An 18,938-nucleotide genomic window follows, 5' to 3' on the forward strand; every position below is an offset into this window, starting at 1 on the left:
ATTTTTATTTATTAAATAAATATTAATATGCTATCATCAAATTAATGTTTTACAATTTGACATTTGTGGGACGGCCCCTCTCAATTAGGCAGAAATTTAGGCTGAGACGAGTCAATTGCCAATAGGCCCCAATTCGCTCGTGCATCACAATCCATCCTCTCACGTGCAGCCCAATAAGCACGTACAGTGGATGTGACACGTGCCAATTACCAGTAGGCCCCAAATCGCTCGTGCATCACAATCCATCCTCTCACGTGCAGCCCAATAAGCACGGACAGTGGATTGCCGACGTGCCAAATCCCAATTGGCCCCAATTCGCACTTGGGAAGGATTTCGAGTTACAAACTGTTGGCCCGCAATTGGTCCTCACGTGCCAACCCTCACGTCCGGAGGAGATGGGGGCGAGCGAATAATAGAAGACGACCACCCAAAAACGTCTACGCTGTTTGACCTCTTCCTCTCTCTTCCGCTGTCGGAACCGCCCCACCCATGTCGCTTGTTTCTTTCGATACGATCCCGTCCCTATTAATCGCCCATCCTTGGATCTGAGATCGCCCTCCTCCTCCTCTACTCTCGTCCCATCGGTCCTTTCCTCCACGCTCTCCGTCGATCGTTCGATCGATTGACGCGAGACGGGAAGGTACGCCCGTGGATCCTTCCGCCCCGTTCTTGTTTCTTTCTGCTTGTTCCGTGTTGATTCGTCGGCTGTTGCGTCGGTTTTCCGAATTCAAATAATTGGGAATTTTCGGTCGTCGAGACCTAATGACTGGATTTCGAGCTTATTTTTATGTCTATTTACCGTGCTCGTCCGATGGGATTAAACCCTTGTGAGTTGACATTTCGTGTTTCTTGATCGATTAATCCGAAATATTCTATGTGTTATTTCATCCAACTGTTGGAAAAGGCAGATCTTGGATCAGTTGCCGAGTAATATTCCAATTAGGCGTTCCGCAGAACAATTTGATTTGCGTGCAGGGAATTATGTTTTTGTTTGGATTCGACAGGAATTTTTTGTTTTTTATTATGAAATATGTTAAATTTCACTAATTGATATTGTTTTATTGTCCTTCTGAAAACTGCTGCAGGAAAGGAAGATGAGGGGTTTTGATTCTCTTTGTCGTCCTAACAATTTAGTCGGTCTATCAGCTTTCAGATCATTCGACTCTTGCAGTGGCTGTTCGAGCCTCTAGCATTTGGTTTCGTTTATATAGAATGAAATCAATTCTTGAGGGCTAGAGCACTTGTCATTGTTTCTCCCCATTGTTCTCGTGGTCTATGGAGCACCTCCCTGTGGAAGTCATCGGTAATATACTTTCTCATATTGGAACTGCTAGGGATGTCGTTGTTGCTTCCGCCACTTGCCGGAAATGGAGAGAAGCCTGCAGGAAACACCTTCATACCCTTTCTTTCAGGTCAGATGATTGGCCCCGTGATATCACAACCAGGCAGCTGGAGATTCTCATAACACAGACTATATTCCAAACGATGGGATTGCAGTGTCTTTCAATTCATATGGACAATGCACATGAGTTTGCTGCTGCTCCAGTTATTGCGTGGCTTATGTACACCAGGGAAACATTACGGAGCCTATCATATAATGTTCGCACGACGCCAAATGTGAACATTTTAGAGAAATGTGGTCGACAGAAGCTGGAGGCTTTGGATTTGGATCATAATTCTATCACTGGGGTTGAACCAAGTTATCAGAGACTTACTTGCCTCAAATCCCTTTCTCTAAGACATGTTAGTATCTCTGCCTTGGATCTGAGCCTCTTGTTAGCTGCCTGTCCAAGGATAGAGTCTTTGACTCTTGATGCTCTAGAAATTGTGACTTCAGATTCTCAGTCTTCGATGGAGCTGAGCAGTCAAACGTTGAAGTGCTTATATGCCAAATCAATAGGTGTGGATAAGATTATTCTGGAGGCAGATAATCTTGAGAGCTTGCACCTAAATGCCCTAAACCTTGATTTTTTCGAGCTTATTGGAAAAGGTACTTTAAAGCATTTGAAGATTGATGATGTTAGTGTCACTCATTTGGATATTGGTGAGAGCATGGACCATCTACAGGTTGTAGACGTTAGTAACTTCATGATCATGTGGCCCAAATTCTACCAAATGATATCTAAAGCATCTAAACTGAGAAAACTCAGGCTCTGGGGAGTAGTGTTTGATGATGAGGATGAGGTTATTGATTCAGAATCTATTGCTGTTTCATTCCCACAGCTTAAGCACCTCTCGTTAAGTTATGAGATAAGGGATGGACTGCTCCATTATGGATTACAAGGCTCCTCACCATTGGAAAATGTGGACGTACTAGAACTGGGATGGACTGTAATAAGTGAGCATTTTGGACATTGGGTTTTTGGGATAATTGAAAGATGCCCAAACCTCAAGAAATTAGTCATCCATGGTGCCCTTTCTGAGACTAAAACTCGCGAAGAACGTCAGATGTTGGCCAATTTTACCTCATTTATAGTTTGTCTTATGAGGAAATATATTCAGGTCGATGTGCAGTTTGAGTATGAGTGATTTTTTCACAAGTCACTGCAAGGGTTCGGATATTCTAATCTTGAGCTATTCTTGTCAGTTGCATCAGACAGCAGGTAAAATGTAATATCCTCTTGTCATGGTTGGAAACATTTTTGCCACATAAGACAAATTGAGAGCATAAACTCTTGTAAAGAACTTAATTTTGGTGAGAGTATGACTGTATAGAATCAATATTTGCTGAATATAATCACCAATTTCTTTCATTATTTTGCATAATTCTTTTTTTTTACACTTCAAACTCTTTATTGCCTTTTGGGAATGTGCTTTAAATATAGGAATCAGATATTATGTCCGAGATTGTTTTTAATGTTTCATGTAATTGTTTTGGCATACAAGGGTGTTGTCATGATGTCATAGAAATGAACTATCTAGCTCCTTTTAGATATGCATCATGGAACTTTATGTAGCATGAATGTCATGCAAATATGATCAGTCTTTCTTTGAAGCAGTGATTACCACTTGATGTTGCCTGTTGACTGAAAAACATATAGTTACCTTTTAATATTTTTTATAATTCCTTGATTTTCTTTCCTTTCCTTTTTGTCCTTTTCTTTCCCTTCTTTATTTAACTTCTTAAATTGAACAAAATGACTGATTTATAGTAGTTGTCATATCCTATATCACTATTATTAATTAAGCCGGTAGGTAGTTTGAAATTTTCACTGCAGGGCCGGTACATTCCATAGTGGAAATAATCATCTGATTTAGCACTTGAGTGAAGCTGCAGAGTTCAAGATAGCTATGAAGTGAGTGGTTGTTTGTTACTTCTTGTTAGTGGTTCATTGGATTTTCTACTTAGTTTCAGTACATAACAAGATACTAAGCTGATCAAAGTTTGTAATTGAAATGAATTGATGGCAAATGTATGATCCTTGATAATTGTGTTCTAACAATAGAAAAGAAAACTTTACTGCCGTGAGATATCTACCATGTAGCACTTTTGTTATTATGATTTTGTTATTTAGACCGGGAAACCAACTAAATTACAACTATATATTATTTTAAATGTTTGAGGGGCTTGGATTTTCTGATGCTGGTGTGATAAGCTCATTTTTGGCAACACTTTTTAAGTACACTTTCTTTAGACTTGGCGCCTTAGTCCTTTACTGCAAAGACTCATCATGCTGTGAGATCATAAAAGTGATATCTTACATCCCCATGAACCTAATATGATCGGTTTCTTCCACTGCAACTATCTCGTGATCTTGCTGGCTGAGTGACATTACCGGCTTAGGATGGAGATCCGAGCTCACAATGAGGACGGACAATCCTAATATGTTGCTTGATAGGAGTCTACAAGTGTCCTGGCGTCTTATAATTTCTTAGATATCCAGCAATTGACTTGTCATAGGATCATACATATGAACCCTGGCTTATCCAAATTTAATTGTTTAAGATGGTTCTCCTTAGCTGAGATAATCATTGTTTCAAAAGTATCCACCATCTTGTATGGGGTAGTGACATGCCATTTCTCCCTATTTTCATCTCCTAGCAGATCACCATAAGTTGACTTTAGGGGATTGAGTTGACATGCTTGGTGGCAGTATTTCTTGGTTGAGTTGACTCGCTTATTCTGTAAACTGAACTTGCTTTTATATCTTGTTTATTTAATACGCCAGGCAGTGAGCTTTTGATATTGACATGTAATTTCCTTGAAAATTTTTAAACGTGTGGTGCTAACAAAAGTTTATGGTTCTTGGTTATTTCAACTGTAGAATTTGCATAACTATTCACACCAGTGCAAAGTTTATTACATGTATCAATGAGATAAATTTAATTTCCTTCAATAAGAATGACCAACACTCTACAAATTTGATCTTGGATCTGAATTTTCCCCTTTGCTTTTCACTTGTCCTTTGACATGGAGGATATGGAACTAACACGTCTTCTTGCATTTTCTTTCTATTTTTCTTAATTTATCATATACTTATATTCTGGGTTGGTAGTGTCAGAGACTTATAAATGGATTGGTTTGATCATTTCGATACAAATGCTATTAAATGATTGGACACATAAACAAATATGCTCAATGGCAGCAAAAATTCCTTGTGGCCAAACCCAAGTAGTTGGAACATTATGGTTTGATATTGTATTGTTATACAGATCAAATATGGAATGATATTGTTTGATCTACTTTCACCCCTGATTGCTGGCTTCTTTACCTAGGATATTTCTATTTCACATTCATGGGTGTAACTTGAACACCAGGATAATCTATGTAGCTTACTAATAAGTTAGGAACAGCAACAGGTTCAAAGGAGCTCAAGTAGATCTTGTTCTGAAGAACATTTTGCTTGGAACAATGTACTAAGGAAAACAAAAGAAAAGGCGATGATGGTTTTCTTGTTAACCAAGGGATATAGAATTAATGTTTTGGTTATATGCTGGTTTCTGTTTGTTTGTGTATGTATGCATGTGCAAGCACACATTAACAACCGTCGGCGTGTCAGCATACCCTGATAAGACGCTTGATCTGAACCAACCTGATGACATATCAGGAGGAATCAGGAATCTGGGAGCATGAAGTTATTAGTCAACTTGCAGGCCCTTTAATGGATGTCTGAGATTATGTTCCAAGTCCAACATCGAACCTTTTGGTCAACATTTGTTTATTTATATACACATGTCTGAGTTTCAATCTTTCCTGGTAGATACTAGGTCAATTTTACGTTTGTTCATACAATCAGACTGACAAATATTAGGTGCCTACCTACGAGTACCGGATATTGTGTGCTCTACTCTGTTGCTTCTTCTTGAATGGTTCACTTCATCAGTTTCTGGCATTCTGAAAATGCTGTTTAAGTACATAAGAAAAATGTTGTACCAATTTGCTTTCTGATTTATTCATGATGATACAACTACTAACCAGTCCTGATATTTTTCACTACATCATGCAGACTGGTGAGGCCAACATGATTAGCTGGAGGTGAACAACATCTGCATTAGCTTCGAAGAGAATAGCGATGCCGACCAAATTGTGTTATAACTTGGGATGCTAATGGAAGGTTGGACTTCGTCCCTTCATCATAGCTTCAATTGGGATCATCGAGTAGATCAACACAAGCATAGCATCTAGCCTGGGAACCCAAATCTTGGAAGAACATGCTCTCGGTAGGAAGCTGTTGGGAGTTGAACATGCTTATTCTTGGTGTTCCAGTTATTCTGATGTATCACAAGACTCTTCACCAAACTCTTTTTGATCCTTTGATCCTTGTGCCGCTAAACTCTTCACCAAACTTTGGGTCACTCTTCCCCATATTTGTTTTCTTTTGCTTCAAGTTCTATGTTTAAGCAACAATCAAGTTTTTTTTGTTGTAGAAATATGCACACCAGGATTCTGATGGGCAAGTTTTCAATTTGGGCAAAAAGCCAATTGTGGAATGATAATGGGTACTATCTAGACAGGACTACAGTACTTATTTTTTGATTGGTCACCTGCTAATTCCATGCAAAATAAATTTTTTTTTTAAAGATAAGTGATGAATATATAATTTGATCTTAACATCATATTATCAATAATCAAAACTTTTATAAATGATAGGGAAAGATGTTGAGGATGTCTCCGTCAACTCGACTCGGGTTAGTCGAGTTTACTTCCGTTCAAGTTAGTTAAAACTTGGGTTGGGTCGTGAATATTTTTCTTATCGATAAACTAATAAACCAGTTAATATCTTCCTTAACTAAATATTAAAAAAATAAATATATGATTCGAATTCATGACCTACTTTAATAAAATCAAATTCAATTTTGAGTAGTAGTATGAACTTCATAAAAAAAATTACTTATATTTTTTAATAAAAAAATAGTACATTAAATGACATATATACCGTATGAATACAAATCTAAGATCTATTACCTACACAATAATATATTAACTAATTCGAACCTATATCATTTTTAAGATGATCCTAAAGAATTGGGTCGAGATATCCGAGCAAGTTGGTCGGGATTAGGACTCATCAGGATAGAGTTGATTGGTATTCTGTCCGTTGCCATTTCTAGTTAGCCTCCTCATCGAAATGCGCATAGAAGATGCATTTATTGCAGCGAGCGATGCAAGCGCGTATGTGAAAACAAAGCGACGAAGGTAGAAAGTTGAGCCGTCATAAAGTGGAGAGAGAGGCAGTCATCATCGGAAAAAGATTGACGCACCTTTTTTCTTCCGCCGTGTCTTTCTATTCCCACTGCCCTTCTTTGACCAAACAATTTAAAGTGCTTTCAAAAAGTCAAAACTGAAAGTAGATTGACTTGAATGTTTCGATCACATTTGCGCTCGTTTGATCTATTATTCCCTTCAAAGATAAAACCAAATTCTCTCTCTCTATTTATTTATTTGTTTTTCCTTGTTGATGACAAGATGTTGGTCAACAGCTCATCAATGGGGTTTGGCAGACCCAACCAGTGGCCATTTAAATATGATTTGCCTGCTGATTTGAATGCACTTTGGACAAGGATGTCATCGAGCACGATCTCCATATCCCTGTGATGTCACTCCCACCAGACTTATTGATGAGCAGTAATGAAGTTGGTCATCGCTATCTTTTAGCTTTGTGTCTGTCGAACAGCCCATGCAATTTAGATGCGACTTTATGGACATTAATCGATCTCTGCATTATGTTAGGTTTAAGGTAGATTAGGTTGATTGGCTCATCTCAAATCTCCTCCGTGTTGGTTTGATTAGATTCACTTAGCCATCTCTTAAGTATACTTTCGATTTCGATTTATATGTAAACATAAAAAAGAATGATCCGAGACTCATAGACAATGATAAAATCAGCTTGGATAATTAGTGGGTTGGAAGTTTTGACTCATTAATTTCTTTCTTAATTTTTCTATTATTAATGATTTTTCATGATTCGTTTTTAGTTAATGGTTAGGGTTGACATGATTAAGACCAGTACTAAAAAGTGATGGTTGATTATCCAAGAGCAATTAAGAAGTTGATGCATATTCATGAGAAGTTAGTTGTTTATGTGTTACGTATTCGAGAAAGAGTTATCGGAGCTAATTACATATTACTTTCTATAATTAATTGTATTTAGTATCATCGATCCTTACATTTTGAAAGATTATATTGGGATCCCTATACTTACAAAAGTGAAATATTTAATCTCGTTTCTCTTCGTTTCTTCGACTCTAATGATGAAAATACCAAACATGTTCAGTGGTATCTGTTGAAACTCGTATTTTGACGATGAAACTAATTGATAATTATGTTTATGTTTTAATCCACGTTTTGAGTGACGTAGGATGCTTCGATCAGGATAAGACAATTAACGCAGGAAAAATCATGTTGTGCCGGAGGAACATGTCAGAAGATTGGACGTCGGGCCGGTGGATCGGTCGACGTATCGATAAAAGGCTTCGGGCCGTGGACTCAAGCATCGGGCCAAGAAGAGCGGGTATTGCGCCAAGGATATCGGAGTTGCGGAGTCAACTGGCCGATTGGGCAATAGGCCACAGAAGAGGACGATGCGACGAAGAATCAGACGAAGCGTCGAAGAACCAATGATATGCCGGACAACTTGATTAATTGCTTTAGGTTTAATTGTCTCGATCGAAGTTTTGTTTTACATGTATAGGATTAACTACGATGGAAATAAGACATGCAGCAGGAGTTGCGCCGGAGTCAAGACTATGATCATGTTGGGAGTTCGAGAGTTCAACGGAAGTCCGGACGGTCGTCGGAGGTTCTGCGGGAACAAATCCGAGAAGTCGAGGAGCTTGCCAAAAGAAGCCCGTCGAAACTCGCCAAGTGGATCATCGCAAGTCCAGGAGTTTGCCGGAAGTCCACAAGAGCATCACCTAGGGTTCATCGGATGATCGACGGAAGTTCGCCGGAAGCTCACCAGAAGAAGCGATTAACGCACCGGAACAAGTTGCAGTAAATGTCTTAAGAAATATCGTAGTTAGCACGATGATTAAATTAGAAATGGGAGGTGATCCCATTAACTTAATCTTGGGGCCATTGGGCCCTTAACAGACCCAAATTGGGCCGAATGGATCAGCCCATTCAGACCCAGATTTCTTGGCCAACGGTGGCACCGCCCAAGGCTCAGTCTCCGAGCTAGGCTGGGCGGTGGAACCGCTTGAGCTCGGTCTCCGAGCTCTGCCAAGCGGTGCAATCGCCCCAGTCAGGCGGTGGCACCGCTTGGGCTCAGTCTCCGAGCGAGACTGGGCGGTGCAACCGCCCCTGTCGAGCGGTAGCACCGCCCAGAGGCTTAGTCTCTGAGCTCTGCTAAGCGGTGCAACCGCCCCTGACAGGAGGTGGTACTGCCCAAAGGCTCAGTCTCCGAGCTCTGCTAGGCGGTGCAATCGCCCCAATCAGGCAACCAAAGGCTGGTTTGGGGCCTATAAATACCCCACCCTTTCAGCAATGAAAGGGCAACCAAAGACACCGAAAGCTTGATCTTACTCTATGATTTTAGAGCTCAAAAGTGTTATAAAGACTAGAAGTTCTCCTCCCTCTTTTCTTCTAAGTTTTCATCTTTCAAGAGAGGAGAGAAATTTTGTAAGGGTTGTCTCCTAAGCCCGTCAAAAGGAGTGAAACTGTAAAAGGGTGGTTGGCCTTCGCCTATTGAAGGAAGGCCTCTAGTGGACGTCGGTGACCTCGTCGGAGGAGGAAGCTGAAAGTGGATGTAGGTCACGATTGACCGAACCACTATAAACTCCCGTCTTCTCTGGTTTGCATTTTATTTCCTGCTATTACTTTGCTACAAACCCCTTCAATAGCTTACTGCCTTCAATACATTTACGTATGTTTTCAAGTTAAGTTTTCGAAATCGGTTTTACGTCGGAAACGATTTTTATCGTACGAGAGATTTGACAAAGTTGACGTTTTTATCCGCTGCACTAATTCACCCCATCCCCCGCCGCCCCCCCCCCCCCTCTTAGTGCTATTGATCCTAACAGTATCGAAGTGAGGCAAAGTCAGTACATACTTAGTGGAAACCCTACGATATTTCTACCAGTAAAGTCGACAGTATGAGGAGAAACATGAATAAATATTTCACTTCATAAATATAAAGATCCAATATAACTTTTAAAAATATAGAGATCGAAATACTAAAAGATAACTAAGAGGTAATACGAGGTATGGACGGAGAAATCAACAATAGGAAAGTTTGTTCCTAAAAAAGCCTTTGACCAAGAAAAAGGTAAACCTGGCACAAATATTTTTGGAGATGAATACTTTGGTACTAATAATAAAATGTAAATCAAAGATAGCAAACATAAAATTTAATATTCTTTTGTTTTTGTCCTTATTGAAAAAAAAGAATAATTAAAATAAAAAAAAGAAATTTCACTTGTGATTCCAAATACAAATATAAATTTGATATATATTATCTCACATAAATCTCGAAGAAAAATTATATTTTCTCGTATCAAGAAGATGTTCTGCATGGAGTGTTTATAAAGTATTATGTAAGCACTCCAATTTCATTCTAAGAATTGGAAATACTTAGCAATCACTAATATATTATAGAGTTTAGGGTTGATGTGATTCAGTGGATGACATTCTATTCTGCTTGATGCAGTCAGCAACCATCAAAGATTGACTTGGAGAGGACCAAACACCACATGCATGCCTTGACAAAAGGAACAGATCCTTCTTTCTTCTACCTCCCTTTGAGGAGACCTAACTGAGTGAGTTCTCTTGGAAGATGGGCCTGAGAGACTGCCCTGTGGATGAATCATCCTTTGGCTTCTGCTTCCAATCTCCTCCCTTGTGTCAGTGGCTCAAGACACCACCCTCCTCTTCTTCCTCCTCCGCCTCCTCCTCCTCCTCCTCATCATCATCATCGTCTTCGTCTTCTTCCTCCTCTTCCACGCCGCCACAGCAAGACCAAGAAATGGTGCTTCAACAAGATCATCTCCCGTCACAAGGACTGCGGTGCTTGCCTCTGCTGAGCAGGCTTGAGGATGATGAGAAGCACATCAAAGAGGAGCACAAAGGAGCCCGAGACGACGTCAGCACGGCCCTGAACATCGGATTGCCTGGTGGCGCTTCCGAAGATTTGGACGAGGAGAAGAGCAGGTTGTTGATGTGTAAGAAGGAAGAACACCGGAAGGAGGAGTCGGAGGAATCAGTGAGGAGCAGCTGTTTTGGCAGTGAGAGCAGGTATTGGATCCCTACAGCAGCTCAAATCCTGATAGGGCTGGAGAAGTTTGCTTGTTCCGTGTGCAACAAGACCTTCAATAGGTATAACAATCTACAGGTCAGGCTCTTCGTCCTCATCTACTCATGTTTCCGTCAGCTTCTTCTTCTTCTCTTCCATCACCTGACATGGCTTTATTGTTCCCTCACACCTTTTGTCTGTTCCTTCGAGTCCTCGGCACCGAACACACAAACGAATGCATCTTGAGATTTGTGATCGTATATTTTGCTTCGACTCTCTCTCTCTCTCTCTCTTGTGTTTGATATGGTTGGATTGGATTAGATGCATATGTGGGGGCACGGACCGGAGTACAGGAAGGGACCAGAATCGCTCAAAGGAGCGCAACCCATGGCGATGCTGAAGCTTCCATGCTACTGCTGTGCCCGCGGGTGCAAGAACAGCATCGACCACCCACGGGCGAAGCCATTGAAGGACTTCCGAACGCTTCAGACCCACTACAAGCGGAAGCACGGCATCAAGTCCTTCGCGTGCCGCAAGTGCAGCAAGCCCTTCGCGGTGAGAGGGGACTGGAGGACCCACGAGAAGAACTGCGGCAAGCTGTGGCTGTGCTCCTGTGGCTCCGACTTCAAGCACAAGCGCTCGCTCAACGACCACGTCAGGTCGTTCGGGAATGGCCATGCGGCTTGCTTCACCTCCCGTGACGCTTCTCGAGAAGCCGATCGAGTTCGATCGGTGGAGTAAAGACGGATGTATGCGGAGTGCTCTCTCGTGCTCAGGAACAAAAAACTCTTGTGATGTCTTCTTCTTCGGCACTGCCGCCGGAGGACGGAAGGCGGAGGGAGTGGTTTGTTGCCGAGCATGAGAAGCAGCAGTAGTAGAGCTATTACAAGATTGGTGGTTTGGTCGATGAATAAGAGTGATCAAGATGCATCGAGAAACGTAGGTAATCGATCATACATCTACCGCGTTTGATGGTATCTCATCTACTTTTTCGTGTGATGTTCTTGATGTGCTGTAATGCTGGTTAAACATGGAAATCTGATAATAGATTTGGTCCCAAGATAAACAGAGAAAATGTTGCACGAGTATGCTTGAGAATTCCAAGGAATATGAGCTTGGGGGAAATTGATCATGTTGGATGTGTCTTACCACATTTACACCAAGAGAGAGAGAGAGAGAAAGAGAGATTGTTTTCATGATTCAAACCTTATTCTTTCGCTCGTATCATAAATATGTTAATAGTTTTCATAATTCAAACCTTAATCGCTTATATCATAAATATGTTAATAGTTTTAAAAGAATTCAACATCGAGTCGAAGTCGCGAGGCTATCGTATAAAATGGTTTGGACTCCGATGTAACGTAAAAGCTCTTTGATATGATTATTATTTTTGGTCAATTGAGAGTCAATATGTGGAGTCAGTCAATGCTTATCGAACACGAAATCAATTTTTAAAAATTATAAAAAGCCTATTTGACATGCTATATTAGCATAACATCTAAAGAGAGTATACTCTCTCAAGATTACAAAGCTAACATTCCATGAAACAATTTCTCTATATATCTTTTCTCATTAAACTATTTACATGCATTTTTCATCCATAACTAATAAATCAAAGTTGACTTGATCATCGGAGATATCATGTTGAATACCATAAATAATAATAGACATATGATAAGAGTGTCTTACCTTTTGTGAAAAATTCTTTCTCAATCGAGTTACACATCCTATCGAGAAGTATTTCTTTAATCTTTCGGATGTGATAACGCTTAGAAATCAGACTAAGAAAATTTCTTACTCGATCAAATTTCATGTCCTATCGAGAAGTCTTTTTTTAATTTTTCGAATGTGATAATGCTTAGAAAATGAATAAAATCGGATGAATCTTACGCTACGAGTCGACTATATATATATATATATATATAAAGTCGACATCTTTGGTCCATCTTCACATATGAATTATTTCGTAGCAAGCTACACAATCTATCTTCCTTTTCAAAGTCTAAGTAGCCTCTTTCTTTTGCAAAGTCCAACTTTGAGGCTATCATAGCAAAGAAAAGTTCCCTAACAAACCCACCACCAGCCAGCCATTGTTGTACACGAAAACACACACAGAGCAGGTGGAAAAAGGAGCAGGAGATCATCAATGCACTGTGAGTAAACGTACAATGGTTGTGTGGAACGAGAAGGGCATGTTTGTGTAGGGGAGAAAAGAACGGACATGATGAGGAAACGCACCACCACCAAGCTTTGTCGGGGAGCAAATTGTCAACAAAGAAATGTTCCTTTCTCACCGGCCACGGAAGGACCATCATATTCTACCTCTTCTTTGCACGACGAGAGTCTCGTATTCTGTTCCCGGTTCCCACCGTCGATGGTTTCTGTCGAGTTGGGAGGAAGAACAGTGTGTGTGTGTGTGTGTGTGTGGCTGCTCTGATACCAAAGGATCGGTCGGGTTGGAACCTCGTACAGAAGAGAATCGGAGTTATAGGAAAGAAAACAGAAGTTGGGAAATGTTGTTGGCACAAGCGAATAGATCGAACCGGAAACGAAGCGACTCGAGAGCTACGGAAGAGTCGGTCACAAAGGTTCCAGCGGCCATTTATCCAGCTGATTTGCTGCTCCCGGCTTTATGTCCCCATCTGGTTTGTTACACGTCAAACAAGAAACCAAGATGATGATTATGACATGACATCAGAATAATAATTGCATGCTTCGGGCCAAATATATTAGGATCTACTGTGCATCCCAGTGAGGATTATCCAACGTAGACGTGCACTAATGTGGTGGGAATGGCTCAAGGAAGGTGTTTCTGATCTTATGCATACAGTATGTACGACAGAATAACATCTATAAAAATTAGAGAGGTACAGTTGAAAACATATTTGAAATATATATTATTATGGACCCAATGCTCATTTGAATTATGAATTAATATTTGATACACTTTTTTTTTTTCTAATTACTATATTGAAAATACTTACATACTAATAATATATTCACTTTAAATAAAATAAAAAAAACAATAAATTTATTATAAAACATTCAATTACTGAACCACACTTACCTTAATACATCTGTAAAATATAATTTTTAATCCATTGTTTAAAACCAAACAATTGAAATATTTCTATCTCTTTCCTCGATTATACATTAAAAAAAATAAATATGTTCGCAAATATAACCTCAGTACATCCTTCCACCCCTTTTTATTATTAATATAAAATAATAAACAAAAAAACAAAGACTTATTGATATACGATAAAATGAGGCAACAAGCTATACAGCCAAAGTATGCATCCATCAGACAGGCATGCAGGAAAACAACAAATATATCAGAACTGGTTGCTCAGCAACATCACAGACTAAACTGGTAAAGCTAAACAAAAGAACACACACATAGATGAACACTACTCTTCATTGACCACATTCACTGCAGAAAGAGCATTATTCAGCCAAGGAGACTATCTATCAAGAAGGTGAAATATAATTTTATCAAACAATACCTACCTTAAAGAGCATTATTCAGCCAAGGATACTATCAGAAGGTGAAATACAATTTAAACAAACAAACTTATCTTAATACACATTTAATATATATTTTTTATTTATCAAATATTCAAAGCATTCCATAGTTTCACATCCACTCAGATCTCTTTCTCCAACCACATGTTAAAAATATAAATATATTTTCAAAGATAACCTTCCACCAGGTGTTATTGATATAAAACAGTAAAACAAAGGAAAAGACTTATTACCATAAAATTAGGCAACAAGCTATACAGCCAAAGTATCATAATGATATATCCATCAGACAGGTAGGTTGTATTACATCTTACAGGAAAACAATAAATATATCAAAAATGGTTGCTCGGTTACGTCACAAACCAAGTGAGGGGAACTGGTAAAGAAGCTAAACGATAGAACACACACACAGATGAAGAAAGCAACATGAAGTTTTCTACACTTCATTGACCATATTCACTACAGAAAGAGCATTATTCAGCCAAGGATTACTATCATCTAAAGGAGAAGGTGCTAAACCATGGCGCTTCTGCAGAGACAAAACATGGAAGCCATGTTAGAGACCTAAGAGACAACATCAAGAAGCCAGAAGCACAAACTGTTTGAATCAAACCTTCATTCTACCAAGTGCTTACATCCCATCTGTAAACTTTTCCTTCCACTTCTGTATGCACAAAATAGGATTTTGTATCCTGCACAAGGATCAAGAGCATTGGTAACTAGATGCCATCCAGCATCTGATGTGCACGAAGCATCAAAATATCGGAGAATGTCCAGGGCTGCTAAGTTCGACCAATGACGCGCACTGCCCAGCCAGTCTCGGTCCCACTTGCCTGCTATTCTCCTGCCAGCAAATCAATCATAGAACAGGAATTATGGCATCACATCATCGAGCTCAGAGCTCTTGCTGGCAGGTGCAGGCGATGCCCAGGCCCCTTAACGGGGCCGGGCTAATCCAAAACATGCATCATGTTGCTGCTGGTGAGTCTGCAAACCCAACATCAGGTAAGAGAAATATCAATTAGAAACAAATTAACCAAAAGCCACAAAATGAAATGACATAATGCAACATCTATGATGTTTAATCAAATGTCCTAGAGGTCTGTTCAATAGTGGGAGGAAAAATTTCCCTGATTTTTTACTATAATGAAATCAGGATCCTCACTCCTTACTTTATCAATGAGCATCTCTGTTGAGTTTTAGTTATCATCTTGTATTAGCTCCATCACCAAATTTTATAAAAAGAAATTCATAGAAAATTGTAATCATCACTATCAATTTTAAACTTTATGTCCATGCTACTTGGAAATAACAGATTGAAAAACCATATTATGATCAAGATATACAGAGTTTTTTCTTTTTTCATTTTTTTCGAATTTAAAGCATCCACCAGTAACAAGATCTAGCTCTTCATTCGAGATGATCATTTTCTTGGTGGGTCAATTCTTCTGAGACAAATTAAAAAAAAATTGAAAAATTAAATCCTGATATAACATCAATAACCAAATTCCCAAAGTGGGAGATACAAGACTGATCATATTTCACAAGCATCAAAATCATGCCCTAGATTTAAAAAAAAAAAGGAAAAAAGAAAGATAAAAATGGCAAGATGAAAACCTGGGAAAAATTTTGAATGTGTCCATCAGGAGGAGGGAAAGACATTCCAGGACGTGGAGGCACAGAAAACTGAGATGAATGCACATAGACTGGTGTGTTGGAGTGACCACGAACATGATTGGAACTAAATGCTGGTATCATGCCTTCTGGTGGACCATAGTTCATCGCTGTGGGTGCTGAAGGTGGTAACCAAGGTCCATGTAGGTGCGGAGGAATGGGCCGAGGTTGATGGTCCACAGGAACTTGACCCCTATGACCGGATCCAAGCTGTGGGAATTCTGTATTGTAATTAACAGTTGGAGAATATAGTGGCGGCATAGAGTAAGGTCCACCATTGAATCCAAATCCAGGATCAAATCGTTGCATGTACCTGAGAATAGACACAGTAACCCAGCAATTAGGAGACGCAAGCATATGTAACATGAAGTAGACAAAGGGCAAATCATTGCCGTTGCAGAAAAGACTATAAACAAGCAAAATGCATTTCTTGGCAAGCAACTGCCAGAATTAAAACATAAAATAAAAAAATAAAGCTTACTGGTAATCAAGTTTTTACTACTTTTGCAAAAAAAAAATCAGCTTTTATTATAATACCACAATTGGTAGTATTGCCATATTATTTTATAACAAAAATACAGCTTTAAAAAGTGCAACCACGTAGTACTACACGAGACAAAAAGATATTGATCAGGTTTAAAGCTCTAATATCGTTATAAAAACATGCAAAAATCTGTTGTTCAACGCCAAAAGAAATGCCATAGCCGGATAACTGTTTAGAATGATTAAGCAGCAAGCTATCATTTAGACGTTAAAAAATTCTTCCAAAGAAGTTTCTTTCTTGATGGAATCTTGTAGCAAAAAAGATGGTTGTTTTCCTTGTCATTGGGCAAATAAATAACCCAGAAATTAGAAAAGAGATTTACCTCTCATAACTCCTATCATAGTCAGGATCCTTACAATCAATCTCACGGTCCCGGAAAATGGCTACTCTACTGTTTGCTTTGTGTCTGCCAACAACAGGCCCTTTCTCTATCTTACTTTTATTGAATCTGCTGCTACATGAAGAAGAATCACTAAAACTCCTCCCAAGATAATTTTCGGATGCTTTCATTACAGATTTTTCATCGGTCCTTGCAGATATAAAGGAACATTCTTGGAGTGTGTCAGGTAATTTTACTTCATCCTCTGGATCTGATATTGAGCTACTGCTGTCCTTACTGTTGAATATACGTGCTCTTGCTCGATTATACTCTTCTTTTCTTTCTTCAACACTCTTTTGATAATTAGTTTTCGAAGAGTGAATATTTGCATTGCCCATATTTTGTGAGTGCTTCTGAGGCCTTTGCTTGATTGCAACCTTAAGCACAACACTGCCATCTTCTTGTGGCAGATTGACAGGAATATCTGCAAGACGAACTGGAGGCATCCGACAATTAGTAGAAGTTTTACGCAGCAAAATTCGAGAACCAGATCCATCTGGCAGGCTATTGTCTAGTATGGCAAATGATTGGAGGTAATAATGTTGTGCCACACGGTGTGCTGCAAGTCGTAGGTAGGAATTTGGAAGTGTCTGAAATTCCAGTTGCTGTTGAGTAGGATCATGGATGAACTTCACAATATCTTGCTCCATCCTCAAAACTGAACAAAACATACATTCTTAACCAAAATCCCAGGCAATTAAACAAAAGAAATATATCAAAGACATCAAAGGAAAAACAATATCTGATGAAAGTATGTTCCATTTCATGAAAAACATGAGAAATTCACAAGATACTTCAAATGAAAACATAAGAAAATTACGTGATAAATCGATGTGTAGTATAACTGATTATGATGTTATACAGTGCATTACTGGAGTCGGGCCAGAAATCAGCAACAAAAAGAACCTTTTGTAAGCCTACATAACATAATATCTGCATTTCTTTCCAAAGAACTCAAAGTATTTGACGTGTTAAACCTATAAACCAATTATTGAACGTTCTTAACCACAAACAATCAGATCAAGAAGTTGATAAAAGAAGAAAATATCTAAAGATGATGAATAGTGTCCAATAATAGAAAGGAGAATCACACAGTTTACATTTGTTTTCTAAGTTTTTTGATGCAAGAATCTATTTTCAACAACAAAACATTAATTCAAAATAGCCATCCGAGACATTTGAATAGTAGCCGATCTTTTGTATAGTAGTCATTGATTTAATAAGCCAAATAATATGATTCTTAAGGAATTTGTACCCGAGGCACTCGTTCTGTATAGCAGACTAGACTATCTGGTCTTGCTTAAAGAATTTGTATCCATAAAATAAGAGAAAAACTACTTTTGTAACTAGAAGTTCTTTTCTTTTGCTTCTTTACCCGCACATATTTAATCTAACAAACATCTCATAGCAGCGGAAGTAGCTCCATCAAATTTATATTACATTAGACACAATCGGATATATTCCAGCTGAAGAAACGTAAGATAGCTAGAAACAACACCAAGTTCAAGAAAAAGGGCAACGAATTAGTAACGAAGACCAAGAAGCTCACTTGCTAAGCGCTCCCGGGGCTTCTCCAAAGCCTCGCGAAGGAACTGATCCACCTGGCTCACGGCATCCACCGGCACGCCGGCAACTCGCTCGGAGGTATCAGATGAAGACCGCGACAGCCCCAACGCCGCCACCGCCTCCTCCTCCTCCTCCTCCTCCTCTTCCTCCGGGGCGTCCGGCGGCGGCGAGGAGGCCGGGCTCTTCTTGGAGGAGAGGAGCAGCCGGCTCATGCTGGCGTCGAGATCCACCATCTCCCACGAGTCCGGGGCTCCGGAGCCGTCCGCTGAGCCCTCCATGGCGGGGGAAGCGGAAAGGGGTCCACTAGGGTTTGCGGAGACCAAGCGGAACCCTAATCCTAATAATCGGAAACTCCATGGCGAACCAGGAGAGAGAAGGCAACGGATCGAAGGCAAGGATCTGGGATCGGAAGACGGGATCGCGGTGGAAGAGGCAGAGAGGAAGAGACGTAATGATTCGGGGGAGGTCGGAACCTAAATGCCGGTGGAGCGTTTTATTGGAATAGAAAAAGACGTGGTGGTGGGATTCGATCGGGAAGCCAATGGCGACAACAACGACGGGAGCTTTACGTATGTGCCCC

At 39.8% G+C, this 18,938-nt stretch overlaps 3 protein-coding genes across 7 annotated transcripts; 2 read left to right on the top strand and 1 right to left on the bottom strand.

Moving 5' to 3' along the window:
- Window positions 1–429: 429 nt before the first annotated feature.
- LOC135597514 (F-box/LRR-repeat protein At1g67190-like) lies at window positions 430–5,954 on the top strand. 4 transcript variants are annotated; one of them, XM_065090539.1, is made up of 4 exons: window positions 430–640; window positions 1,086–2,603; window positions 3,196–3,296; window positions 5,448–5,954. In XM_065090539.1, the coding sequence occupies exon 2, from the start codon at window positions 1,276–1,278 to the stop codon at window positions 2,527–2,529; it is 1,254 nt and encodes a 417-aa protein (XP_064946611.1). In that variant the 5' UTR covers window positions 430–640; window positions 1,086–1,275; the 3' UTR covers window positions 2,530–2,603; window positions 3,196–3,296; window positions 5,448–5,954. The 4 variants fall into 4 exon arrangements, with proteins under 4 accessions (XP_064946611.1, XP_064946610.1, XP_064946612.1 ...); XM_065090538.1 differs by having other exon boundaries at window positions 3,219–3,296; XM_065090540.1 differs by lacking the exon at window positions 3,196–3,296 and having other exon boundaries at window positions 1,086–2,610.
- A 4,121-nt stretch (window positions 5,955–10,075) lies between these two features.
- LOC135597515 (zinc finger protein WIP3-like) lies at window positions 10,076–11,647 on the top strand. Its single transcript, XM_065090542.1, has 2 exons — window positions 10,076–10,769; window positions 10,992–11,647. Exons 1-2 carry the CDS (start codon window positions 10,215–10,217, stop codon window positions 11,409–11,411), a joined length of 975 nt encoding a protein of 324 aa, XP_064946614.1. The 5' UTR covers window positions 10,076–10,214; the 3' UTR covers window positions 11,412–11,647.
- A 2,756-nt stretch (window positions 11,648–14,403) lies between these two features.
- LOC103971837 (uncharacterized) lies at window positions 14,404–18,851 on the bottom strand. 2 transcript variants are annotated; one of them, XR_670732.3, is made up of 5 exons: window positions 18,342–18,851; window positions 16,736–17,450; window positions 15,813–16,182; window positions 14,809–15,182; window positions 14,404–14,724 (listed from the first exon to the last, which is right to left on the bottom strand). XR_670732.3 is itself a non-coding variant. In XM_009385971.3 (4 exons), the coding sequence occupies exons 1-4, from the start codon at window positions 18,634–18,636 to the stop codon at window positions 15,132–15,134; spliced, it is 1,431 nt and encodes a 476-aa protein (XP_009384246.2). In that variant the 5' UTR covers window positions 18,637–18,851; the 3' UTR covers window positions 14,404–15,131. The 2 variants fall into 2 exon arrangements, 1 of the variants encoding a protein (XP_009384246.2); XM_009385971.3 differs by having other exon boundaries at window positions 14,404–15,182.
- Between the last annotated feature and the right edge of the window lie 87 nt (window positions 18,852–18,938).

The sequence above is a fragment of the Musa acuminata genome, chromosome BXJ1-11, assembly GCF_036884655.1.
Source record: "Musa acuminata AAA Group cultivar baxijiao chromosome BXJ1-11, Cavendish_Baxijiao_AAA, whole genome shotgun sequence".
Lineage (NCBI taxonomy): Eukaryota > Viridiplantae > Streptophyta > Magnoliopsida > Zingiberales > Musaceae > Musa > Musa acuminata.

Excerpts from the sequence above, each read along its gene's own strand:
- LOC103971837 (XM_009385971.3), bottom strand. The coding sequence starts at position 18,636 with ATGGAGGGCTCAGCGGACGGCTCCGGAGCCCCGGACTCGTGGGAGATG. Across the intron at positions 17,451-18,341 it reads GCCCCGGGAGCGCTTAGCAA|TTTTGAGGATGGAGCAAGAT; the intron begins GTGAGCTTCTTG and ends TGTTTTGTTCAG. Across the intron at positions 15,183-15,812 it reads ACATTCAAAATTTTTCCCAG|ACTCACCAGCAGCAACATGA; the intron begins GTTTTCATCTTG and ends TTGGGTTTGCAG.
- LOC135597514 (XM_065090540.1), top strand. The coding sequence starts at position 1,276 with ATGGAGCACCTCCCTGTGGAAGTCATCGGTAATATACTTTCTCATATT.
- LOC135597515 (XM_065090542.1), top strand. The coding sequence starts at position 10,215 with ATGGGCCTGAGAGACTGCCCTGTGGATGAATCATCCTTTGGCTTCTGC. Across the intron at positions 10,770-10,991 it reads ATAGGTATAACAATCTACAG|ATGCATATGTGGGGGCACGG; the intron begins GTCAGGCTCTTC and ends GGATTGGATTAG.